At 37.6% G+C, this 27,796-nt stretch overlaps 1 protein-coding gene across 1 annotated transcript; it reads right to left on the bottom strand.

Annotated features, from left to right (window-relative positions):
• Positions 1 to 360: 360 nt before the first annotated feature.
• On the bottom strand, positions 361 to 19,610 carry NAA30 (N-alpha-acetyltransferase 30, NatC catalytic subunit). Its single transcript, XM_036108984.2, has 5 exons — positions 19,486 to 19,610; positions 18,434 to 19,211; positions 13,539 to 13,662; positions 11,717 to 11,772; positions 361 to 3,815 (listed from the first exon to the last, which is right to left on the bottom strand). Exons 2-5 carry the CDS (start codon positions 19,208 to 19,210, stop codon positions 3,678 to 3,680), a joined length of 1,095 nt encoding a protein of 364 aa, XP_035964877.1. The 5' UTR covers position 19,211; positions 19,486 to 19,610; the 3' UTR covers positions 361 to 3,677.
• Positions 19,611 to 27,796: the final 8,186 nt, after the last annotated feature.

Raw genomic sequence — 27,796 nt, 5'->3', positions numbered from 1 at the left:
ACGTTACTTAAGTACAAACAAAAAAGGTAGTAAATTAAAATAAAAACAGTCTTAGGAATAAATTGCTATGGGACAAGGACAAAAAACCAAGTTTTGGTTTTATACATGCAAAAATGCTCTCATTTGTATTGATATCTGATATCTGAGTTGACTAACTTCGAATACTTTTCGGAAAATCAAATTCATGCTGTTATTTTTAAATTTACTTTGTCAGAACACAAAGTAGATAACAATTATATATCACTTCTCCCAAATAATTCTTGGATGGGAGGCAGGAAGTGGAGAACTGAATGGATTGCTTGGTTTTTTTTCTTAGGTAAAAGCAGAACAACTCAATCATAAAATGCACACAGCTGTATCTAAAAGAAAAATGCAAACACAACTTAACCAACTTTATTTGACTGCATCTTATTTAGACATCTTGCACATTTCAAATCCCATTAAATCTCTCTCTCCAAAAGGATATGGGACAATAGAAGAAAATTATGCAGCAATATCCAGTCATCAAACAGCAGTCCAATATTTTGAGATACACGTGATATTTTATAGATACTCAACTCATATCTGACGTCAATATAATTTATGGTTATGTTTTTACAAACCTGAAAGCCCTGTAACATTATAGCACTCATTTTAGTGATGTCATGGTGCACTGAAAAGTGACTCTGATGCACTACCAATTTGCTTTTATCTATGCTCCTGGAAAGTGATGAACTTCATGATTTTTAGACACCATAATAAATATACACATCCAGTCTTATACATGTCAGCCAATACCATAACACAGGGCAAGGTAAAATCAAAACATGTGACAAACAAAGTCCTTTACATAGATTTGTCAAGCAAGTAGGGAGGGTAATTTGGGGAAGAGGCAGAAAATATCAAAACCAATTTTTTAATAGTAATTTTTTCTTTTTTCTTTTTTTATTTTGTTGGCTTCGACTTCAAAAACTACTGTCTGGTTTCTGATCTGTGGACTTCTCTAGAGTAGTTTCATCCTAAAGTAAGGGAAATTACAATCAGCCCACATATCAAAAATGATAGTATACCCGTTAGCTTCTTCAATACTAACATATATAGCTTCATGGTAGCATGTATAAAAATGTTCAGCAGTACCAACTGCCAAACCAGTGTCAGTGGATAGTACAGTCAGTCTTAAAGAGGCAGCACCCCGTTAAAAGAAAGTTGCACCAATTTTGCTCAGTTTTAGCCAAGTGAACTCACTCTATCAATTTTAACTGGGACTGTTTTAAGATCATGTAAGAAAAATGAAAGCCCACTATCAAAAAGTAAATTAATGTATGATGCTACTTCAACTGGAATGGAGACTTAGTTTTGATGCTGGGTTATCAAGCTAGATATTAAAATTTCAGCCTACTTAAGTAAACAATTTTTGCATAACCAATGAAAGACATAAGGGAGACATTTATATTCAACATACACCAATTGAACAATACAGCAACCATCTGACTTTTTAGCCACATGTTATGGTCATGTTTACAAACACCCAGTCAGTTCAGCAAAACCTGGTCAATTCTGGGGCAAAAGGTCAGTAGAAATGGTTTCACTGACAACGTGCCAAAAACATAATGGTTGAAATGAAAATCCAGCATGTATCTACTTTGGAACTGTCCCCATCAGTGAGTCAAGCAACTATATGTTCATCAACTATCATTACTCATGAATCAGCAAGTCAAATATAAAGTGGTGAGATAAAATTTGATAACTGTTTTAGCTCAGTTCCCTCCATATTAAAAATAAGAGAAGCATCACTATGATTGGCATTCCTCTAAATGCTAGAGCCCAAATGACATTTGAGCAAAGACATACTCAAAATCGTCAGCTGGAAAGCTGAGTATTGTGTGATCATCACATTTTTAATGTAATCAGTACTCTGCCGATTAAACTTTCAAGAGCAACATAAAATGGAAAGAAAAAGTTGTCTTTAAAAATAAGGAACTATAAATGATCCCACCAGCAGGAAGATTTTATTTTCACCAAATCTGTATATCATTATTTTAAAAGTACTTAATACCATGTTCACTTTCAAGACACTACACTGAGCAAGGAGCAGCTTTCCTTTTAAAAAAAAAAAAAAAAAAAAAAGGCAACAAACTTTCCTGAAAGGGGGCTTTTACCAACTGTTAATGGAGGTAGGGTTTTTAAAAATACAGTAATTATAGCCATAAAATAAAATTCAAACCAAATCCTAGAGCAGAAGTAAAGCATATCCAAATTAAAGAAAAAACAACATAGAATCCTACAAAACATTTTTCACAGAGCATCAATTTTTTTTTTTTTATGGGTACCTAGGTTTTCCAGTTAAATTATCCATCACAGGTTTCCTGACTCAATTGAAAGCAATTAACTTTAAAATTTGTTACACTGCACAGATTGGCCAAAATACAATGTAACTGAACATGGTAATAACTATTAAGAAAACCCATAGAACTCATTCCAAAAATTTTTTACAATTTTCCCTTTTGTTTTTTTGAGGACTAAGCAAAGCTTCCCCCAAGAATCTGCTCAAATAAGTGAAAAGAAAAGAAAATCAGTTTAAAATGGATACAATGCACCTTGAAATTTATTTCCAAGACCAAGAGCCAAAAGTGAAGCATTTTAAGAAACAGAAGCAATGTGAAATCCAAATCAAGTGGGAAAAGTTCCAACTGCTTTGTAAAAGCTGTCCTTCACAGCTTAGCGATAATTTTGATTAAATAAAATCATACCAATTTACATTAATTTTCTATTCTTTTCCAAAAATTCCCTCACTCTCAAAAAAAAAAAAGTGCATCCAAAAACCCAGCAATTCCCGGCTCCATCAACTTTTCTCATCCCTTTTGAGTCATTTCTCAAAGATTTTCCAAGTAGATTCAACTTCTTACTGTAAGGAAAAAAGGGACTTTACAGTAAACCACTCTGTCACTCACCTGGAAAAAAGTATCCAAATTATAAAAATCTGAAATAATTTATTATCAAATTTAGAATTTAAATAAAAACAAAAGTTTGCTTGCAAAGACCTTAAAGAAAAGGAAAAGATAGCATGCATTCAAAAACTAGAGATGAAGACAAATAGATTTATCTACACAGGCACTGGCAGACGCAATTTAATTGTTATCTTTACTCATTGTAAGACACACCCAACCCTACATAACATTTTTTTCATTCACTAATCACTGAGGTACCAATATTCAAGAATGGAAAAATTTAATATTGAAAAAATAAAACCTAAAATTGAAGCTTTTCCCCCACCCCCTTCAGAAAACTATGGCAGGTTTCATGTGAAATGTTAGTATAACTTGGAGATTTTTACAATCTACATTGGCTTTTTTAAGGAACAAAAATCATGTTCCACTTACTGGTTCTGTGACAAAATGATCACTGTGTAAATGACATTGTCAGCAGACTTTGCAAATGAACAAACAAATCTTGGCTATCAACTGGCACATCTTGCTGGTACCAAAAGAACTCTTTAAGTTTAAAACAATCTCTTTTAATTCGGAACAAATGCGCCATGCCAAAGTGCAACAAATATTGTGCGACACTCAATGAGACACTGACAGATAAGAGCTGCATGGAAATTACTAAATCCACCTGCAAAGCAATTTTGTACAAATTGCATTGCATGCAAAGGTCGATTCTGCGTGGTTGGAAAGTTGTTCCTTGATGTCAGTTTCTCAACGCAGCCACAATTTAAGTCGCAGTGCATCAACTCCATTTAAATAGTATCTGAACAGCCTCTTATCTCGAACAAAACCAAGATTTTCATAAAGTTTCAAAGCAGACTTATTCGTTATTTCTGTTTCCAAAACAACCTTCGAAAAGAGGAGAAAACTAAGTCACAATTTTATATATTTGAAATTAATTTTATAATTTCATAATTTGACAAATCACATACAAACATTTCAAATATTTAAGAAAAACATTATCGTATTCTGTTTTAAAATTGATGGTGAAACAATAAATGTTAATGATGTACAGAAAGAACCCAGAAAAATGGTCACTGAAATTGTGATAGTAATTTTCTCTTGGGGCAAGGGGAGGTAGGAATGTGAACATTTTCTGTTCTATTGATTTTTTGTGATGTTTTGAAAGTTTTAGCAATGAGAATATATGTTTTATACTAAAACAAAGATGAATTGTTTCCCTGTGGAGAAAAATAGTGTGACAAAAAGACGAAGAAAAGAAAAAAATCAACAATAAAAACTTTGAAGAAAATTGACCAGTACTTGAAACTATTCAAATTGACCTCCGACTCCTATATTTTCATTAATTTGTCATCATTTATCCTGGCAACAATTACCATATTGTCTAGAGTCTACACCAGAATCTGCAAATTATAACTCTTGGGCCAAATGTGCCTATTGCCTGCTTCTGTAAATAAAGTTTTATTGGAACACAACCATGCCCATTTGTTTACATGCTGTCTAGGACTGCTTTCTCAACACAAGGAGCAGAGTTGAACATCTGCACCAGAGATCTATAGTCTGCAAAGTCTAAAATATTTACTTATCTGACCCTTTGCTGATTTTTAGACCAAAGGTACCCAAACATCAGTTAACTGGAGGGTTTGTTAAAACAGATGGCTGAGACCCCTCCTCCAGAGTTTCTGAGTAGATTTGGGATGGAGCCCAAGAATCTGTAGTTTTAAAAAATTGCTAGTTGATGCTGATGCTGCTAGTTGGGAGACTACAGTCTGAGAACAAATGACTACATATTATGGACATCAACACTTAACAGAAGAACACATAAAGTATTGACTTCTGACTCTTTTTTAATATTACTGAACCAATGGCCCTGACAATGAATAAATGATACTTTTTGGTATTGTGTGATTTCTTTTTTAATTTGTTTCTACCTTCCTCTACCAAAACATCCTCTATCCCATCCTCCCACCTTTTAGATACACAGCTCTATTTGCCTTTCTATTGATTCTCAACCTACCTCATTGAGAATTACCGACACAGTGAGCCACAGTTACTGCTGGGATGTCATAACCCTCAGGTGTTTGAAGTGGGACAGAAAGAGCAAAGCATAATTAAAGTCCCAAGTAAAGCCTATGAGTCTCTTTGTTCTTTCTCAAGCTATCAAAATACCTGACAAGAATTCAAACAGATGTAAATAATAGGAAAAAGAATATACCTCAACTCAACCTATCCAAAACTGAACTCATGATCAACTTCTCCTCCACAATTCCGTATCTTAGTAACAAGATCTCCATCCTACCAATCCTTAAACCTGAAACCAAGAGTCATTGTTGAACTTCTTTCCTCTCACGCCCCCCTACAAATATCCAAGCACCGAGTATTTCAATTCTCTCTCTTAAATTTCTCAAATCGACCCTTTTCTTTCTATCCCTAATGATACCATTCTAGTCCAAGCTGCCATCAACTTTCACTGTAATTACAAGATCCTCCTAACTCAAAGGTCTCCCATTCTCTTTAAGTAGAATGATGCTCTTGTTAACTCCCTGCTTAAAACCACTGACTCCCTTTTGTCCTCAAGATAAAGTCCACAATCTAAAAATAATCTAAAGAAACCTAAAAGGCCCATCAAAATATGGCCTCTACCTACCTTGCCAACTTCAGTTTAGGTATTCCCCTCCCGTTCCCCCAGCTCTCCATGATCAACACTGAACTTTCAGTTTCTGGAACCCACCATAATCTTTCCCACCTTAGACTTTTCACATAAGTTGTTTTCTCCGTCTGAAGGATGCTCTTCCTGTCCTCCTTGCTTTTGGCCTTAGCTTGTCCCTTCCAGACTGGGTGAAGTATCCCTTTCTTTTATATTACCCCAAGAGCACTCTGTACTTCTCCTTATTCAACTCCATTCTCATTCAACATTTAATGACGGTGTCATCTCTCCTAGCTGATGCACCCAACAAGGGCAGGGATCATGTGCACCTCCTTCATAGCCATTTCCTACGTACCTAACAAACTGCCTAACACATAGAAGGCTCTTAAATATTTGTAAATTATATACATCCTAAGCACCTTTCATTATATTACATAATTATATAAACATTAAACAAACAAAAGCATTACCAAACTTTTAAATGACCAAAGTACTGAAAGAAAAAGCATCATCTTAAAGCAACTGCCTACACAATTAACTCATTAAAGCAAATCACATGCTAAATTTGAACTTTTTAAAGATCTAAACACAAGTAATGAATAATTCAGGAGCAAGAGAAAATATTACTAAGAAGGGACATTTAAATAAATGTTGTACAACAAATAAACTGGTTTAAGAATAAAAGTCAACAATTTTTCTCTGCTCTTAAAAAAAGGGAATTTATTTTTTAGTAATGTAGGTCATCTACCAGTATGGGACACTACAGTCTGATCAATACAGGTTTCAATTTTGAACAATTTTCTTGCATAACTCCTAGAATTCTGTTTTAGGCCACCACCTAATTAAAGCTAAAATGTGTCAAAACAATTAACATGTGAAGCAATAAAGGTACAACAACTCAAAACTTGGAACTTGATTTCACAGAAAAAGGTGAAAGGTTTTTTTTAAGCTAGTATTTATTGAAAGCTTAATAAAATTGTAAAGCATTTTACATGCATTATGTCATTTTACCTGCATTTGTCATTATGTTATTTTCACAATAACCCTATGAAATAGATATGATTTTCTCCAATTTACAAAAGAATGAAACTCAAGGCCACCAGTACTGCAAAAACAGACCAGACTCCAAATCTGAACTACAGCTTAATAGTATCCACTCTTCTGTGCCTCCCCCTGATTGTTTCCCAGATTAAAACAAAGCAGCAAATGGGAGATCTAACCTACTTAAGACACAATGAAGGGATTCTAAGTCTGTTTGTTAATATTTGGCAACTGGAAATATTCAAGACACATCTGAAGCTAATTATGGCTACAAAAATACACACATAAGGTGTGGTAAAGAGTTGTATTCACGTTTGTTGGCATCCTAACAGATTAGTGAAATACAGCCCAATTATACAGAAATGGAATTACACAAAGGGCTAACCTTAGTTAAAATGAAAATATTCTCTCGGTACACTCACATTCTCTAAACAAAGAGATCATTTGACAAAATAGAAAATGTCAGAAAAAAAGTAACTACTTTTTAATACTTAATCATTCAAATTCTTATAATTAAAAGAGAATCTGGGTTTATAGTGAAAACTCAATATAAAACTATTCTTTTAGACCACATCATGGGAGTATTACATAGGAAGCCAAAGGATAATGAGGCTACTTTGGTCCCAAAGAAATCTGGCAAAGTAGAATTCTACTTAACAGAAAAAGGATTACTGTGAAGTTCCACAGACTCTCTTAGCAACAAACCATTGTCAGGATAAGCCAAATGATTACAGTTTAGAAAGATTTTTTTAATATTGTAGGCTGGAACTGTTGGAGGGAGGCCAACTGTTCACTGCTAGAACCTAAGCACTAGCCTATCAACTGGCACCTCACAGACCTTCCATCAATACTACTGAACACTACTACTGCTCTTCATAACATTCCTTTAAGATCAGAATTCCGATCATACTGCATAGACAACGAGACAGACTATAAAAAGTTAAATGACTTGCCTACAATCACACAATTCTAAGTGACAGAAGATGGATCTAGAACCCAGGCTTCTCATAACCAGTTCTTTAATTAGGACAAACTACTCAACCAAAAGTCCTTACAGCTTAAATATCTCCATTTTACTCTTCTCTACCCAGCAGCCTCTGTCTCACAGCCAAAATATGTTTCCAGTGAAACTAAAAATGTTCAACATATAACTGTTAAACATATAAGGCTTTGTACATTATCATAAAATTCACCTTTGTACAATATCAAAAAATCATAAAAATACATGAGATGCATTTGTATATATCAAGATATTACATGCATTTTGTTAATATGTAACAGATTTATCATTGGTTATAATAAATTAGGCCACTGTTGGTAGGAATGTAAATTGGTACAGCCATCATGGAAATAGTTATGGAGGTTCCTCAAAAACTTAAAAATAGAACTACTATATGATCCAGCAATCCCACATTCTAGAAAACTTATTCATGCTATTTGTATGTATTTCTCTTACTATTCCCCTAATGTAATACACAAACCCAAGATGCTTGTCCTAGTAGCCACTGCATGTTTGGCAGCCAGAACATGTAGGGGTGTAACCAAATCCGAGCCAGGTCAGCAATATGGGTAATGTATTTCTCATTCATGAAACAACAAATCCACTTGTTTCTTTTTTTCATGCTATAACTTTTATAGACAGCTCCAAATATACAGAAAATTAAAAAAGATCTTTTAGTTATGCTGTTTTAACATGTCTAATTCTGACATAAAACATTAGGAAAGTCATAGTAAGGCAAAATGAAAATAACTATTAGATCAGGAGAGTATTTCATTATTATTTGAACAAAAACATCATCTACAGTTCAACTCTGTGATTACTAATTTTGGTTTAATATGATGTAAATTTATCTTAAAAATGACAATAGCAACCAAGAGCAATATAAACATGACTCAAGGTCACAAATTCTACAAACAGAATAGGAAGTAAAAATTGACTGGATGTGCATGGTAAGGCTTCACAGAGATTTCCAAATGTAACTCTGTATAGGTGCATAGAATTAAAAATCTCTTTAAGAATAAAAAAAAAATTAGCAGTACAACCTAAGTGGCGGAAAATGTAATTTAAATCCCTTTTCAAATGTTTTTCCGATAATTTGCCAAAATTCCTTAACACGTTAAGAGAAAAGAAGGTTGGCCTAACTTAAGTAAAATCACATGTTGGTTACTTTATAATTGGTTACTATATTCTTAGAAATTAAAATTTTTTTCCTCAGAACACATTATATACAAGACTGTTTTTACATATGATTTTGTTTTTACCAAAAGGTATTTTAACAACTGATGAACTCTGTAGATACTTTTTTTTTTTAAATCTTACTATGTACAAAACAAGTAAAATGACTGCCATTCCTAGAAAGCTTACAGAAAGCTCAGAAGGAAAGACAAGTTAACAATTATACAAGCTGAAATTCACAAGTCCATTAAAAAAAAAAGAGGTACAGATAAAATGCTGGAAGCACTGAACTAATCGTCAACAAATATTTAAGAACCATTGTACTTTATCACAAATGCCACAATAAGTACTAAGAATACGGCAGTAAACAAGAAAAGGAATCTCTGCTCCCTTAGCAGCTAAGACACAGACTCTGAACAGCAGAGTAAATTTTACAAAAAGAGAAGCCAAGAAAACCACAGAAGCCACACAAGTGATTCTGTCCAGAAGGATTAAGGAAAACTTTTAAAAAGTTATTGATATTTGTTTTGGACCTTAAAGACTGAGAAGTAGTTTAATAAGTAGAGGAGAACCAAGAAGCTACTAGGTCTAGCAAATACATCAGTGAGAAAGCAGTTACACTGGAGTCGAGGGGCAAGAAACCAAACCAAATGGGATGAAATGGTAATAAAAGGAAGTGGAACCAACAAAGACAAATTAACTATCAAAAATTAGAAGGGAAAAGGGGATAGAATCGTGGCTTATACAGTTTAAAACATAAGGAAAGGGAGAGGAAAAGCCTTATAAATAGTAAACAAAGGTTCTATCCCTTTATAGAGCAAAACCTTTATCTGAACAATGTGGGACACAATTTTTTTTAAACATAGAAGAGTTCTCTAATCCAGAAGCAGAACTATTCAAACTGTAAAAAAAATCATACAAAAGAAGTAAGTTTTCGGAACTATCCCCATTTCAGGCTAAGAATAGGTAAAACTCTTTGCTTCAATAGTAAGAAAAGTAAATCAGAATTAGATTTTTAGGCCCACAATGAAAAGAGTATTTCTACCATAAAATGTGTCACTAATTTAGGATCTAACTATGAGACTAAAACAATATAACCCAAATCTCCATATCAATCCCCAGACCTTTTAAAGGAAAACCAATACGATATAAACATATTTGTTCTGTTTAGGTAAAGCACACTACCATGTCTCACGGGTAGTGACTAGGATAACTCACAAAAGGTATAACACCATTAAGGAACATAATACTCCCTGTTCGTAACATCCCTGCTCACTGGAAACCACTCTACTCAGTAGCAGTAGAGGATCAAAACATGGTCTTATCAACCCAAAGATTTCTCCAAACTGTTTGGCAACTTTTATGAAGCTCGACTTCTCCTCCTGATGAACTAAACCAGTGTGGCTACAAACACAGAGACTTACACCCATGAACATATGCAGTCTAATCCTCTTCTGCAAATTTTAGTTACCAGACATTTAAATGATCCAGGGTCACTGCATCTTTTACTTTGTGGTATTATATTAAAAGCTGTGAACAATGTAAGATCCTTCACTACATGTGAATTACCTTATTTGAAATAACACTGAACATCCTGAAATGCCAGGATGATTTCCTCTGTGCCGCCCAACATACCTGCAGGCCTTCTCAACCAACCACTATTTAGTGTAATCTGTCAGAATACAAACTAATGTGAACAAGAAGGGTGAGAATACTCTATGGTAAATCTCTGTATTCTGACATGGAAACATGTTCATGAGATATTGTTAAATAAAAAAAAGTAATTATTGCAGAATAATAACTATGGCTTCATTTGTGTAAAGAAAAAGTATTACACAGCTTAGATGTGTGCTTAGAAATGGGAGGATACATATTTGAAGATGAACAGTAGCTATAAGCGGAAAGAAGAATGAAGAGCTGCAGAGTGTGAGCATGGTGAATGAAGGGACTCTGTACCCTCGAATCACACATACACATCATGTTTAACGACTGTGTATACATTTTGTACAGAAAAAAAAACCGTCTTAAAAAAAAAGTAATCAAAACAGGTTAGAGTCTTTTGAGGAAAAAATTACCTAATTTTAAGTATTTTGAGAACTCTCTAAGGCATAGTTGCCCTCCAATAATAAAGATAATTGTCACTTGTACGGTTCATAAAATTATTAACACAATACAACTTTGTTCCATCTCAGTCACCATTGCTATATTAAAAACATCTATACTTCTCTAGTTCATACTTATTTCCTTCCACATCATATGACAGTAAATTTTAACATTCCCAACCATCACCATTAGTTACGGAGCACCCACTATGTGTACAGGACAGTGCTGTAGGCTACAAAGAAATTATAGCTGTGGTTAGGCTGTACAAACAGGCTAAAGAGAAAAGACACTCCTAGGTTAATACGCAGACAGGTCTACATTTAAAAAGTGGTTGCAATTTTTTCTCCTCAGCCTTCTCATTATTTAATGCTGATTTTTTTTCAAACACGAAATGTCCTTCATATGAGCTGACAGTTGGCCCAAAGTTAAAAAAAAAAAAAATGTTATTTAGAGAGAAACTAAGGCCAATATGTAAGGAAATTGCAGTAAGATTATAATAAGAGCTACCTTAAGTGACTTTAACTGAACAAATCCTCTGAATACCAATTCCTCTGAATACCAATTATTTACTGAAAATGTCTAAGATTTCACCTTTACATTTTGACAAAGAACAAATTTTAGCTCCCATTATCATCTTAAAATTGTTCTAGGTCAAAATTCATGTGTTTTTAAAAGGAATATAATTTTCACCACAAGCGACAATTATGTAATAGTCTGCAATGAAATCTGCAGTATAATTTATTATGGAATACTTATTTAAAAAAAAAAAACTGGTAGAATACAGACCACAGTAAAGGGTTTTAAACATTTAGAAAGACTTACCTCATCACAGTCTCCTTCAACCATGGCATATATAGCTTTCTTAACCAAGTTTGTACCTAGAACATAGATATGAGTATTAATGAAAGAAAATTTAGTTTCTTAAAGATACCTAAATTATCATATTCATACTAAGCACAGAAATATCAAATGCTGGGTTTACCTCGAATGCAGATACACAGACTATCTTAAGTGAGAAAAAATTTTAAACTGAGAGGCCAACAGAACCTACACATAGCAATATAATAAAAGACCTATCTCCCTCCATATGTATCCCTTTTTCTTAGGTGTAATTACTTGCTCCAAGTAGGAGTTTGTGCTGTTCTGTTTGAAGGTAAGAGAAAAGGGGAAAAAGAAAAAGGCAAGATATGGTACGGTCAGAGCAACCCAGGAAACCCTTGAACTAGCTGAAGTTACTACAAGACTCTTGAGCGAATCCTGCCAAAGATTACACCAGAAACTGCTGTGACGCAGAGTGGGCCCAAGATACTGGGTTGGTTCCTACAAACCTTCGAGTGAGCCTGAGCATACTGAAGTCCAGCATTCCCAAATGATGCCAGGGTGTCTCTGCAAATGTCTAGCAAAATGTATCCTAGTTTAGGGTCAGATACATCTGGTACATAAAAGGGAAAACAACTGCCAACTCTGGTTTTAAGAAATCCAAATTCTGTAAGGAATCTCTTAATTTTCCAACCATGCACATGAGTAAGATCACATTACACGGGCCAAACAAAATGTCTGAGGGCTAAGATGCAGCCCTCAAGCCACCAGGTTCTGCCCTGTGAGCTAGTCAGACAATTGCTTATCATTTGCCATGTGCCCTTATCAGCTCTTTTTAATGTGTCAAAAACTCAAACTTGGCTTGTATAACAAGTCCAATCCATTAAAAACCTTAGTAGTAAACTCTTAACTCTAATAAGAAAGGTTGGTTAAACCAAATGTATTAAGTCAACCTATTCATAATGATTTCTCATGACATCTCAGATTGTGTGAAACAGTCTTAAATCGGACAAAAACATTCGTATAAAAAAAAAAACCACAAGTGACAAAAAAACTGCTAGTAATTAAATACTGGTACAGGCATTAAATCTTTCACGAATACTTACTGAGCTTCACTAGATCCCAGAATTGGACACGCTCAGACAAGTGCTTGATCCCCCATCCTGAACAAAAAGCCAGTAGGTCCTAGACACTAGGACAGTGGCTCTTAACCAGGCTTACATCACAGTCACCTGGGGAAGCTTCAGTCTTACTTTTAACAGGACAAACAAGATTCTCAGGAGGAGGGACCTAAGCATTTGTTTTTAAACCACCCAGTGATTCTAACGACCATTATAAATCACAAGTTTAAGATTAACTGAAAATGCCAGGAAAAGCAGACCCAAGAAAGAGATGAAATTGGTTCTCCCTGATTTGTTAATATGTTTGAGGACTAGTACTAAATAATGGTAACAATTTCTCCGTAATTTTGCCTTGAGGTCCACTTAACCCAGGTAGAGACAGCTCCTGGAGGGCTGTGATCAAGTGCCCCAATAACGCTACTGAAAACGGCAGTATGTAGTATAACACAAATCATTTTGAATGTGATAAAAAATGTTTGGAGGTAAAAACTGATCACCTGCTACTTGTTAGAAAGATAATTTCTCAAAGCATTAATAAACAAGTCATTTGAAGAACATTTTTTAAATATTTTGAAATAAAAACCTTAATTTTCTTCCCTTCGCTTCTTTCTCATTTCTACACATTTACATTTAAACCTTTTGCTTCAAAAAACAAAAATGAAAACAACTTATGCATTCTTTTAGTGACATAATATTTTCCTTACCAATGCCATTTCTCCTGTATTTGGAATCCACGGCTAACATGGCTATATAACCTCTGCGGAACATCTTTTTGTGCATATCCAACTTGCAAACGATGGCACCTACACACTCCTCCCCTACCATGGCCTTAAAAATAAACAAACAGTTATGAAGAATACATTGCCATCAGGTACTGCACAATTACCCAGGGAAACAGCAACCAACCACTGGTCACATTTTTGAGGAAGAAGAGATAAGAATTCTAGTAAGAGAGCAATCACAGAAGTTTCAGAAATCTAAATCCTAGAACTCCTTCAAATATTCCAGTTTTAAAATCGTTCAACATTGTTTAGGGCATGAATTGCTTATGTTTATTATCAAAGCCTAGTGGGGGGGGGAAGCAAGATTCCCACAAAGCAAACATTCAAGTACTTTATAAGAGGTGCTTATAATTATTTGCAATAAAGACCTACATGTTTAAGATTTGGAAAGGGGGAAATATATGAAAGTAATTTTTTTAAGAATATGTCTATTCATTAGGATATGATAAAATATTGTGAAACTTGCTTATCAAAGTACTGTAAATTTAAACGTAATTCTAAGTTTTGGTGAGAGACAAATGTAAGACATGATTTTTATACATGAACAGCAGAGTTAGATTTTGATCAGGAAAAAAATATGTAAATGATTTTCAGATAAAAGATTGCTTTTAAGGTACTCCTTGGATCCTACCCAAGGGGTTTTTTTAGTGAACGACCATGAAGACTAGATATACAATGGTCTCATTTTTAGGACACTCCTGACACTATGATTCTCATAAAGCTCAGAGTATCTAGAACTTAAAATCAGAGTTTCATATTATACTAAAAGCTTTAATATAACTTTATAGAATTTTAATAAAAATGTATGTCTTTCCAGAGTATTAAAGGTTACATGTTGAATAAATGCTAATCATCCCCCATTTTCATTAAGATTTCCAGTGTTACCATTAAAAATGTTTTTCAAAAGTTCTGTCACTCATGAAAAGTTCTAATAATACTGTATTCTGGTAAATATCAATAGGGCAATACTCCAATAATTTAATAACGTGTCAGCTTGCTAGAAATATGTGTTTGCTATAAAGAGCACTCATTAAAAAAATAGGAAAACTTCAAATTATCTCTTAATAAAATTAAATTTTTAGAAGAAACTATTTCAACAACAAAAACCAGGAATTGGGTTAAAAAATTAAAAAGCCCTCATTCTGTAAAATGATTAAAAAGTCCTTATTTAATTGTGGAGAAATCTTATAGGCAAGGTAATTCTAATCCATTTCACACAAACCTGAACTAGGTCAGAAAAATCTTTTTGATGGGATATTAAATTCAAAAATTCACACTAATGCATTTCTGTTTTATCACACAATCCAAAACTATTTTGAACCAATAAACCTCTAAAATTGCTATTTCCATTTTCATTCACAATAAATCAATCTGGTTCTATCAAAATTCTTTTGAAAACTAAAATTTCTTTCTGAAATAAGACCTGAAAAATACACAAAAGTTGGCTGGCTGAACAACTCTGACAGCATTTTTCTGATTTGAAAGTAACTCACCTCAAATATATGTATGTGGTTGTGTGTGTGTACATGTTTGAACTAATGGTACATTAAAATACTTTTTGACCTGATCTCTTAAGTTAGGGAAAAACAGAAACCTATATAAATCTATGATACAAAACTGTAGGACAGCTACACTTCAGTTAGTAAACCATCCAAAAGAAGTTTCTTCAAAATCAGAACCACTAGACACAATACAATTGGACAAGACTTTCAAATTGGATAGGAATTTCAAACAAATCTTCGTCCTTTGACCAAGGAAGTAATAGGCAAACAAAGTATTATATCAGTTCACACTTGGACTAGATTGACTTCTTCCTAATTAAGAATCTGTAGGAGCAAAAATCAAGTGGTACGAATCAGTAAAAAAATAAAAGCGCAGTTTACAATATACTGTTACTAATAAGATGTTGGTAGTGAAGAAGGCCTATGCTGTTATTTTTTTTTTTTCTGATAAATTGCTGATGGATATACACTTACAAGAATCACTATTTGTCAAAATTTTTCCAAATAAAAGCTTTGCACATATATTTGGAACTCATACTATCAAATGTGTTCTTTTTTCAAGGATGGGAACTGAAAAATTCCTGGCAAGATTAAGACTTAACTCTACAAGGCCAAATGCCTGTCAATCTATAAAAGTTGAAAAATTCAAGTTGTGTGAAATAGAAATTCCCAAATTCCAGAATGCTATACATGGGAAAACAGAGGAAGCCAGAAAGTTAAATTTAGAATAAACAGACTATAATACATCACTGGTAATAAGTTTAAGAAGTTCAAAAAGGCACCAACAGCTGAAAATACCATGAACTCAAAAGAGGTAGAGCTAAATTAGTTAAGAGTAGAGTAATTCACAGTGTCTCCCATTTGTCTGGTACTCTACTTTCACATCTGTTACAATTATTAGGAAGAATCGTAAGAAACCGTCATTTTTGTTAGTCCGATATGGTCAAGTATTGGCAATTTTCTAAGGTTCAACCTCATACATTCCATTTGATCCATTACAGGTTATATGGAAACCAAAAACATTTTGGAGGTTTTCAATCTCTTCAGATTTTTCATGTTTGCAAGGACAATCGTCCCTTGATGAAGCATAACTTGGTAACACAATGATCTTCACTGTCAAGAGTATGTAATTTTTCAGGTTCTTATTTCCATAATAAGAGGTCAGGTAAAGTTCTAGTTTTACCTCTCTGCCACTGAATACCTGAAGCTTTTTTTTTTTATATATAAGCTTTTATTTTTATGTAATCTCTACACCCAACTTGGGGCTCAAACTCACAACCTAGATCAAGAGTTGCATGTTACACTGACTGAGCCAGCCAGGCACTCCTAAGTATCTGAAGATTTAAACATTTTAAGTCACTTTGGTCCTTAATTTTTTTTTGCATTAAAAAAAAGTAAAGTAAAGTAAGATCCTTTACAGTTCTAAAATGATATGACTTAAAATAAACATACACACTTATATTTGTTTTAAATTAGTTCTTACAGGAAATTCAAATTTTTTAAATGCCAACATAAAGGCCCCAATTCTAAATGGCCTCTGATTAACTACTGTTTTATGTTCAATACCTCCAGATATATATTTGCACCATAAATCTTAGATGTCAACCACCTGTACATATCTCAATTTCCAGATATTCAGAATTTAATGTTAAACAAACCAGCTATTAAAGAGCTAAAGTACAAATCAGCTGGTGAACTGGAAGGAGTCTATGAAATATCAAAACTAAAATTTACTAATACTAAGTTTATCAGAGTCTAAAATGGCAGACAAGTTGAGAGAAGCCAAGGTAATATCAGAACCCAAAGTTGACTAAATATTACATATACAACTATTTTCTGTAATTAACAGAAATACATATACTATTTCAATTTAAGATTTGACTCGTGTATGCTTTTGTGGGTAAACTTACAATTAAATCAATCATAAATTTTTAGCAATTACACTGGCATTTAATATGACACGTATAATAGTGCTATAAAATCACTTTCCCATATTCATTGGCACAGGCATGTCTAAGAACTATTTTGATACAATGGTTAGAATCCTGGAAGTGCAGTTTTGTAAAATATAAGATAGTTCCCACAATTTAAACAGACATACTAAATTGAAGTTTAGCAAACTGAACATAGAAAACAACAGAACTACCATTATCTACAATATTGAAGTAATATTTTCAGATTATCAACATATAGAATCAAAAAGATAGATTTCAAAGCACTGTCAAAATGTCTTGCAGGGATTTGCTAAGTGCAACTAAGTCAATGCTAAAACAATAAATATAGTAGTGCTCTCCCTTTACATATCATAAAATACTTCTTAAAAGCATGTTGCCTTTCCTCAGTGAAATTCAATGGAAACAAAATGCTTGTGAGGACACAGATATAAAGCATATACCTTCAGTTAATATTTAAGTGAAAGGTTTCATACAGACTAAAGGTCAGTATTATTGGGAAGAAACTACTGGTACTGCCAATACTACATAAATTAAAAAAACAAAAAACTATTTAACTAGTTTCATAGCCAAATCTTTTTTGCTTACATATAAGTAAAAAAATTTTGTCAACTATAACTTTACACAAGCCAGTGTTACTACTAGTATTTAGGTAGATCTATGACCAGTTTCTTAAAAAAATTAGGTTAGTAACAATTTCACACTTAGTTTCCTACATTCCACAAAAAGGTATTTTGTTCAAGTTTCAGGAGTCTTTCAGTCACCAGAAGTGTTAGTAGTGCCTTCTACAATCTAGCACCAGCGTGTTTTCTGGTGCTACAACTGTTAACTGTCCTGTTGAAGTAAAAGGAAACAATCCCCATAATTACTTGAAAATAAGAAAATGCTTGTTAAGATTTAATTCTCCAATGTGGCCACAGCAAGTTTACTGACAATCATGTTCACCAAAACATGTTTATGCATACACTCTTCCCTGATTACGGCTGTAATTGGGAGACTAATAAAGCCTGTATCCGAACAGAACCATGTTCAAATTAAATGATTGCAAAGTGCTTTGAGGATGAGGGAGGGTAATTAAAGACAGTTAAACATGATTATAAGCTAATATAAACAGGATCCAAGACCCCCAACATGCATCATACAGGCTTGTTGCATTTACATACCAACTTAAGCCAGATCAAGACGTCTTACCTTCAAAAGTTTCATTAAATAACTAGTAGTGCGTACACGCACTTTCCATCATGTAACATACTATGAAACGCAGGAGTATACATCCACTGCCACTCTCAGCCCTCACACTCCCTGCCCTGCACGGCCTGGATCTCTCTGCGGGGTTCACCCTCTTTGCATTCCATCCACTTACCAAGAAGCACAGCTGTGGCCAGTTGTGGATAAAATATCTATAGGTATAAATGGAGTAGGGTTCAGACAGATCTTTGGTGATCAGTCTCATGATATCGGGCATTTGTAGCTCGGATTCATATCGGACATAACGTATCGTCCGATCCTCCCCAGGCTCAACCTCCCTGCCTGAGGGGCTTCTTAAACTGCAGCCGGCGGTCAGGGATGAAGACAGCAGCCGCACCTGCTCGTCTTCCTCCTCCTCCTCCTCCTCCTCCTGCTCGGTGCCCTCCGCCAGTCCATTGCGGGTCGCCGCAGGATCGCTCGCCGCCACTGCCTCTGCCGAGCTGGGGAGCGCAGTTCTTCCATTATTGGGGAGGCAGTGAGGGGGACTCTCGCCCGAGTGTACCCCAGCTCCTTTTGTTGCAGTCGCTCTGGGCCCCCCGTCGGGGGTGGCCGTGGTCGTGGCCGCCTCGGCCACGCTCAAAACCTTGCTCTTGAGGGAGGCGGCCGCCCGGAGGTGCCGCAGTTCGGGGCTGATCAATCCGTTGAGCTGCTGCTGCTCCTGCGGCGGCTGAGGGCAGCGGAGGCACGGATGCCCCTTGGCCGCCGCCGTCGCCTCGCCGCCCGCCGGGCTCCTGCCGCCGCCGCCTTCGTGCTCCTCGTCGTCCTCCTCGTCCTCGCTGCAGCAGGCGAGGGCGGCCCCCGCCGGGAAGGGACAGCGGGGCTCGGCCGCCGCCGAGGCCGGAGGTGCTGGTGGTGGGAGGAGGCTGCTAGGCCCAGGCGGTACCTCCGCCATCCTAGAGGCGACACAGACCGAGAGGGGAGGCCATGAGACCCGGCGGACAAGCGCGCAGCAGAGGGGGCGGCGGGCGGGCGGGGGGGGGGGGACGGTGCAGGTGGGGGGGGAACAAAGGCAGAAACCGTCCCTCACGGAGCAGCCCCCCCAGTTCCGCGCCCCCCCCGCTCTTCAGCGCCGCCCAGCTGTTCAGCCGGCCACCGTCCCCGTCCGCCCGCAACCATCCGCTGGCCCTGTCACCCGCAGCCCCTCCCTGTCCCCTCCGCGCGGCTCACCCCGCACAGGTCCCCGCCGCCACTGCCGCCACTCCTCTTCCTCCTCAGCCGCTGCCGCCGCCTCCTTCGCCGCCGCGGCCGCCTCCACCACCGCCAAGGTTCACACTCAGCCGCCGTCGCCGTAAAGCGCCTCGGCTGTTACCCCGGGTAAAGTTTCCTAGGCCTGGCTTTACGACACTTCCCTGCCTGCCGGCTGCCGGGGCCAAGGGAAAGGGGCGTGGAGGGAGGTGACCTGTGGAGGGGCGGGGACGAAGGTGTCTCCTGTGGTCTCTGGGGGAGGCCGCGTGCTAATGGGTGGGGCTGTGGGGCCGGGAAGTTGCTGAGGGCTCTGGAGTCTCCGGCTCCCAGCCCACCGTCCTCGGCTTTGGAACTCCTCAGCCCGCCGAGCTTACAACGCTGGGCCGGGGAGAGCTGGGCGGGACCGGCGCTCCCTGTTCCAAGCCCGCCGCCCCGACGGAGCGGCCGCGAAGCCCGCGGGCTGGTGGTCCGCCGACCCGGCCGCACACGAGTCCTCCAAAAATGCTCTTCCTCAGCTGTACTACGTTTGCCCTGACCCGGAGAGGGGCGGGGAGGGAGGCAGAGGGGGGAGGGCGGTTACCTGAAGCCCTTAAAAAAGTGGAGCAAAACGGGAGAAAAATCGAAAGAGAAAGGGCGTTAAAAGCTGTTGAAAACTGGTTGTTTGCAGTGTGAGTTGTTTGATCAGTCTGCCCCTTTGAGACAAGAGAAGGTGGACAGGTAGTCCTCTTCCTCTCTCCTTACCCCCCCTTCACCCCACCCAGGAATTTGGAAGTAAATGTGATTAAAAGGTGCTGGACAGATACAAGCACGTCTGGGGAAGAGTTAGAGATGGTGGAATAGAGTGACAACGGCTAGAAAAGCCCATTCCTAAACTTGTGACACAAACTGTCACCGGGAAAGCGAAGTCCTGAACCTCCTCCTCACTCACTCCACCGAGTGGTCCGCCCAAGCGGATGCAAAAGGAATTGAACAGCCGCACGCACTTGAGCACGTGGCTTCGCTCTTTCCTCTCTAGTCCGCAAATGATGATTTCCAGCAGATCTCTTCTTGTAACTCTCCATCACACCGAGCACATTAAGTTTTTCGAAAACTGATTTGTAGAGCTAGTCATGTCAGCAGCAGATGGATGTTTTCAGAGACATAATTTTATGACTGATTATGTTTGCAACTTTCTGCCATGATAAACTCCAGAAAGTGGGATACACTGTAGCATAGCTATTAGATACAATTGTTAGGATCCTTGTCACAAAAGATAGTAAGGACAAACCTTCCATCTAGAAGTTCAATCTATAGTGATAAAAATAGTAATAATAAAATGTGTTACTATGTGCCAGGCATGGTTCTAAATATCTTACATGTATTTATTTACTCATTTATAGGTTTTATAAAAACTAATTTATAGATTTTTATAGAAATATTGACATTTGTGTACAAATAGAGATGTAGATGCTTATTTATTTTAGCCTTGTCTATAATTGGAAACAAGTCCAAACCACCTAAGTGGAATGATTAAATAAGGAATGATTAAAATAAGCTTATGATGCCTTAATACTATAGTTAATTATGTTATTGTTGAAATATTGAAATAGATTGAATATAATAGAATATATTGGTACACTTCAGGTTACTATGATTGCATTGCAAAGTACCCCCACAACACGGTGGTATAAAACAACCATTTATTATGCCAACGGATTCTGTGGGTCAGGAATTCAGACCGCACAGCAGGAATGACTTTTCTCTGCTCCCTTTATATGTACGGCCTTAACTGGAAGGCTGAGAATTAGAATCATCTGAAAACTTTTCACTTTCATGTTGGTGGTTGATACCGGCTGGAGGCTGCAGGCTGGAGACCTCAGTTCAACTCCATGTAGATCTCTCCAGGTGGTCTCAATATGGACTACTTTAGGCTCTCTCACAGCATGATGGCTAGGTTCTAAGGGTGAGTATCCCAAGAGAAGGAGAGCCAGGTTTCTACCATATTACCTTTTATCTGCCTTAGAAGTCATGCAGTGTCAATTCTGCTGCCTTCTATTTCTCCACGCCCTCACAAAACCTCACCCAGGTCTGGGGGAGGGGAAATAGACCCTACTTCTTGATGGGGAAAGGCAAGGTTTTTAAAAAGAATGTGGGACCAGAAATATTGCTGTGGCCATTTTTAGAAAGCACAAGTTGTCATAGGTGCTTAAGACCTCCTAAACACCCTAAGGAGGTAAAATAAACTAATAAGTACAATGGGATCCCATTTATGGTTTTTAAAAAGTAAAACAAAACCATATTTCCAAATGTACATTCATTGTTTAACAATACATATTTTTCAAATGACGTAAGTTTGAAGTGTAACCTGGATGGTCAGCCAAAGAAACAACGATCTGTTCAAGTCATGCAGGAAAAAATGGCCAAAATGGCCCCATACAACTCCCCAAAACATATTTAAGGTGACTTTTACTTAGAAAAATGTCTCTCGTTATCTGTGGACTATCACCCTGTCCTAAAAGAGATGTGACTCCATTGTAATGAATGAGTGGCAGCAAGTCTTAGTGTTCTTTCCATACTATAACTTGGCACTGAGCTTTCTCACACTGAGGGGTTCACTAAATGTTGTCTCACAGTTATTTTCAGAAAGATGAGAGAAAGACCTCCTTGAGGTCAGTGACTGAGTCTTATTCACTTATTATTCACATATCTAATACATAAAAGGAGACTTGCTTGTTGTTGTTTTTCTTCCCCCGACATTATGCTATTCTCTCAGCAGTCTAGGATGTTTATAATTACAAAGTAAATTCTGGCCTCCTTGCTAGTTAATAAGCTAATAAGATCTCTGATATTTAAGCTCCAGTGACGCCACTTTATATACTAGTATTAAAATCCCAATGATGATCTTCTAAGTCAGAAGACTTCTCTAAGAAATCTGTCTTTATATTTGTAAAAGTCTTTTCTTTTTACTCATGTTTGTGAGTAATATGTTGATATGATGGCAGCATTATTTTAGGTATAGAAATAGGATTAGTTCACTCTAATGCTTTAGGCATATGTGCCTATTATGAGGCTCTGAAGAGACATCTATCTCTGTGAGCGATGACTTCAGAGCAAGGAATGGTCTCGGAGCAAGGGAGGTGGAACCAGTGATAGTCTTCTATCTGGATAAATGGTATTTTCATTGCTTTGTCATATCTTATGATATAATAGTCACTTGTTTACTATTGTCTTTGTTCTCTTTTAAACAATGAAAGGACACACCTTAAGCTTTTTAGAAGAAAAAACTCCTCATTAAATCAACTAAAATAGGGGTGCCTGGATGGCTCAGATAAGCATCTGCCTTCAGCTCAGGTCATGATCCCAGGGTCCTGGGCTCAAGCCCCACATTGGGCTCCCTGCTAGGCAGGAAGCCCGCTTCTCCCTCTCCCACTCCCCCTGCTTGTGTCCCTCTCTTGCTGTGTCTCACTCTGTTAAATAAATAAATAAATAAAATCTTTTAAAAAAATCAATTAAAATAGCCAACAGCAATTTTGAAACAATATCCTAAAGCAACTTCCTGAAGGAGAAAAGTTCCTTCCCAATTCTAACAGGTAGACATTTTTCTCTTGTTGGCCAGGTTTAGGGGTGATTCCTAGCTGTGTACCTACTGGAAAGGTAACTGTGGGAATGAAGTTGCTAATAATGGAGAGATGCTTTAAGTTCTCTTGACTCAGCAGGATGTCATGTTATGTGCCATAGGCGCACCTACTGAATAATTTAAATATTTGTGTAGTTTTATTTTACATGCCATGTGGCTCTTAATCCTACTAATCCTATCTATTATACATAAAGCCTTGAATATAAATGTCCTTAACTTTGTTTTATCCTAGATGAAAGAAAGGGGACACATCAAATTTTAGATTTATAGCATTTAATCAAAGGATGAGTATTGTTTTACCACCTGTAATCTTGGAACACAATGAGATTCCCAGGTAAAGTGTTTTAGTTAACAATTTGATCCTTCTCTTTGAATTTTAGGGAGTGACAGTCTGTTCTTTAACGCTCTGACCCTTTGAGAACAGTGGTTGGCAGTCCCAACTGTAGGCATAGATTTTGTTTGTATGACTGAGGCCTCGGGGGTGTATGAGGAGCCAGAAAGGACTATGGTCAAATGGTCGCTATTTCCATTACCTTCAAGCTCATACTTTCTAACTTGCTGAGGGCATGGACAGACTGATTCTTCTATCTCCACCTGGGTAGGTGAGAGGTGCTGGAGATATATATATATATATATATTCCTATATATTAAAGCCATTGAAAATTCTTGGTCTCCAATTTAGCTATGCCCTCAGCTGTCAGTACTCTAGAGTTGTTTTTACCAGTTCTCCAGGCTAGCTTCATCCCACAGCAACTATCTTTGACCACTACTTGCTTCATACTCTCCTCAGCCGATGACCCTGCCTCTGCTTCACTAGGAAAAATGAACTATTCCAAAGGTGAACTCCCTCCACCCCCACCCCCCATGTTAATAAATGCATCTATATCTGAACTTACCCTTATCTCCTTCCCCTGGAAAAACATTAGAGGGTAGAAGATGGCCCAGTTCTTCAAGACTAATACCTCCCTCTACCTCTGAGCTTGATGTCATCTCTTTCAGTCTCCTTTGGTACCTGTCCCATCATTGTTCTCTCTCCTGAATTTTCAATGGTACCTTTGCTGGCTATTGCCTCAAAGTTTATAAATGCACTCTCTCTGGAGACTCCTGTTGGCTTTCTCTCCTTTCCATCACAGTGAAACTGCTAATCTGCAATAGATAGCCACCGTCTCCACTCAGATTCAAGTTTGCTCTTTAGCCAGTCGGCTGGCCTTCCACCTCAACCCTTCCACTAACACCTCCCTGGCAAAAGTCACCCATTATGTCCCAAAGGCTAGACCCATTACACTCTTCAACTCTCGCGTCACTTTATTTTCCCATGGCATTTGATCTTGCTATGCCCTTCCAAAACTCTTCTCTTGGCTTCTGTCATACCATACTTCTTTGCCTTCCTTCTCTGAACATGCCTTCTCAGTTTTTCTTGATATTTGAGTCTATAATCATCACAGCAGTAGCTAGCATTTATTGTCGGCCTACCATATATTAAGTATGTTATAAGCAATAGCCCACTTTAGTTCTCACAATAACCCTATGAAATATGCAGCGTGAATTGGTGGTTAGAAGCCGGACCAGAATTGGGTCACCAGCCTATTCCCAAGTCAATCATTGGAAACCCAGTCACTGGGTTTACTTTTAGATCAATGAGGCCTATTTGTGGCTGAGAGGAAGATGAGCTTCTCCTGATACATACTACTGGGGGTGAGGGGGATGTGAAGAAATGTCTATAATAAAATTGGGGTTCAAATCCTGGCTCTGCCACTTACTAGCTCTGTGATCTTGGACAACTTAATGTCTCTGAGCTTCAGATTGTTCTTATTGAATGTAGATAATACTACATACCTCATAGGGGTTGGGAAGGGTTAAATGAATTAATATATGTAAAGTGTTTAGCCTAGTAGAAGCACATGGTGTGCCCTCAGTAAATGTTAGCCAGTCCCCCATCCCACCCATCTATCCTCAACATTTCTGCCACTGCTGTCCTCATAAAATGCAAACTGACTATGTCCGTCTCCTGCTTAAACTTCTTCAGTGACTCCCCATTGCCTAATAATCCTATCTAGGTTAGGATGCTTTGGCCACAAATAACAGAAAAACCAACTCGATCTAGCTTTTAAAAAAGTAAGGGAGTGAACTAGATCATGTAAAAGACTATCAGAGGCGGGGTGAAGTTCGGGGTTAATTGGTTCAATGATATTATTTAAGAACCCAGGTTTCTTTCTCTCTCCTGCCATTCATAGAGTCAGCTCCATCCTAAACCTGCTTCCTTCATAGTTATGATATGGTTGCCGTAAGTGTTTGGGGCTATGTGTTTCTTGATTCATGCCCAGTGAGAGGAAGGGAGAGGCTTTCAGTAACTCACAAAGAGTTACTTTCCCAGAAGCCTTTAGCAAATCTCTCTTGATGTGTTGTTTATCAGAATTGGTCATGTGCTGGAAAGAGACTAAGTTTACCCCTACTTAGGCTACCCAGAACTAGGAGTGAGTGAGCTTCTTTGGAGGCATATGTGTTGTGGGGAAAGGGTGTATACTAAACAAAATTGAGTTTCTGTTAGAAAAAAGAATGGGGAATGGATGCTAGGAAGGCCACGTTCTATGTTCATTGCATAGACAAGGCCCTCTTGATGATCTTATCTTGAAGCACCAAGTTATTTCTTGCCATTCACAATTTTAACTCAAAGTATTCAATTAATAATTATTTTATATATGAGTGAGTGAACTTTGAACCAAACTACTACCTGTAGTACCCAAAATGTGTGAGATGGTTTTCTGATCTCTATATTTGGGCTCATCCTGCTACTGGTCCTTGAAATCATCACGTTCACCATTCCTAATCTCCCTCCTTCTCTCTTTCTCTCTCTCTCTCTCTCACACACACACACACCTACCTCCTCTCCACTTGCAAAACTGACTTCTTCCTGCTCTGTGAGTGCTTTGGATTTCTGTGACCAAACTTGTTCATGACTTCTTTGCTCTTCTGTGGCTTCTTCTAGAATAGAAAACTTTTAAGGGTGGGAATTATGTCTTATCCTCTTATTACTGGTAGATGCATAATATATGATTCTGAATGCATGCATCAAAGATTGATCTTGCTCTACACCTTTTCAGATTGGAGATATCTCTCTTGGTGTAAATGTCTTTAAACAAGTTTATTTATATAGGACTTCTCATCACTAGAAGTGATAAGAAAAGTGTCTTCAAGGGTCTTAAGAATCTAGTAGTATCGGGGCGCCTGGGTGGCTCAGTCATTAAGCATCTGCCTTCGGCTCAGGTCATGATCCCAGGGCCCTGGGATCGAGCCCCGCATCGGGCTCCCTGCTCAGCGGGAAGCCTGCTTCTCCCTCTTCCACCCCCCCTGCTTGTGTTCCCTCTCTTGCTGTGTCTCTCTCTGTCAAATAAATAAAAATAAAAATCTTAAAAAAAAAATCTAGTAGTATCTTCTAGAGTCTTTTGCTTAAGATTCTTCTGCTTAAAATAAGCACTTACAGGATTGGCTAGGGGTGCATACTTGACTTTCTTGCATTGGTCCTAAGTTGGAATCAGGGACAAAAATTGGAGAAGCTATCAGTCATTAATCAAGTCCTGACCATTGTGGTCAATTGTTAAAGAAGTTGGTTTGGATTCCCAGGTTGTTACTAGAGGTAGCAGTCTGACTTCCTACAAGTCCAACTCAGAGCAGTCTGGCTTCCTGGGTTGTTCATGATAGATAAGGGGTTGGTGGGCAGGTTGCTGAGGGTTGTGGGTTAGAGCTCTATTTTTTTATTAAAGTTTTTTTATTATTTATTTTTGAGAGAGACAGAGAGAGAGAGAGCATGAGCAGGGGGGAGGGGCAGAGGGAGAGGAAGAAGCAGGGAGCCCAAGGCTGGGTGATCCCAGGATCCCAGGACCCTAGGATCATGACCTGAGCTGAAGGCAGATGCTCAACCAGCCGAGCCACCCAGGCGCCCCCAGAGCTCTGTTTTTATATATGTCTGGCCATTGTTGGCTAGTATAATCAGTATCTCAGGGTAGAAGTCAGGAATGTGGAAGAGAGCCCAAGAGAGAGTTTTGAGGTGCTAGAAATATTCTATAATTTATTTTTTTATCTGAGTGCTGGTTATTACATGAGTGTACACTTTTTGTGAAAATTTATTGAGCCATAAACATGATTTATATGTGATATTTCAATACAAAAATTTTTAATAAAGAATTTCACAAAAAGTAAAAAAAAATCACTTACAGATGCATTTTTTATTATTAAAATGAATGCTACACACGCGCATGGCTGACTGAATTGTTTGGACCGTAGGTCACCACAGCCTGCATGAAATGCTTTAGTGAAGAGATAACTTTCATCATTGGGGGCCGGAGTCTGGAAACCAGTCCAGGAAAAGCAAGTGATTTTGTAGACTTTATTTGAATATTGCATTAAAACATAAAGTCTGTGAGGCAAAGTGGTTGTTTGATTACTTTCTTTCTGAATGGGAAAATAAAGAAACAACCAAGACATTTAAAAGAGAGTAGTGCTAAGAATAACGTCGTAGTGCTCATTTGGGAATGTGTATCTCTAGTCATAAAATATTTTGATTTATTACTCATTTTAATATGTGTACAGAACTGTAAAATCTAAAATGCAACCATAGTAAAGAAATAAAAAGAATAATGTAATCAAGATATTTGTTATATTTCTATACTGCAATGCAAG

The sequence above is a fragment of the Halichoerus grypus genome, chromosome 8, assembly GCF_964656455.1.
Source record: "Halichoerus grypus chromosome 8, mHalGry1.hap1.1, whole genome shotgun sequence".
Lineage (NCBI taxonomy): Eukaryota > Metazoa > Chordata > Mammalia > Carnivora > Phocidae > Halichoerus > Halichoerus grypus.
This window is presented reverse-complemented; position numbering and strand designations above follow the sequence as displayed.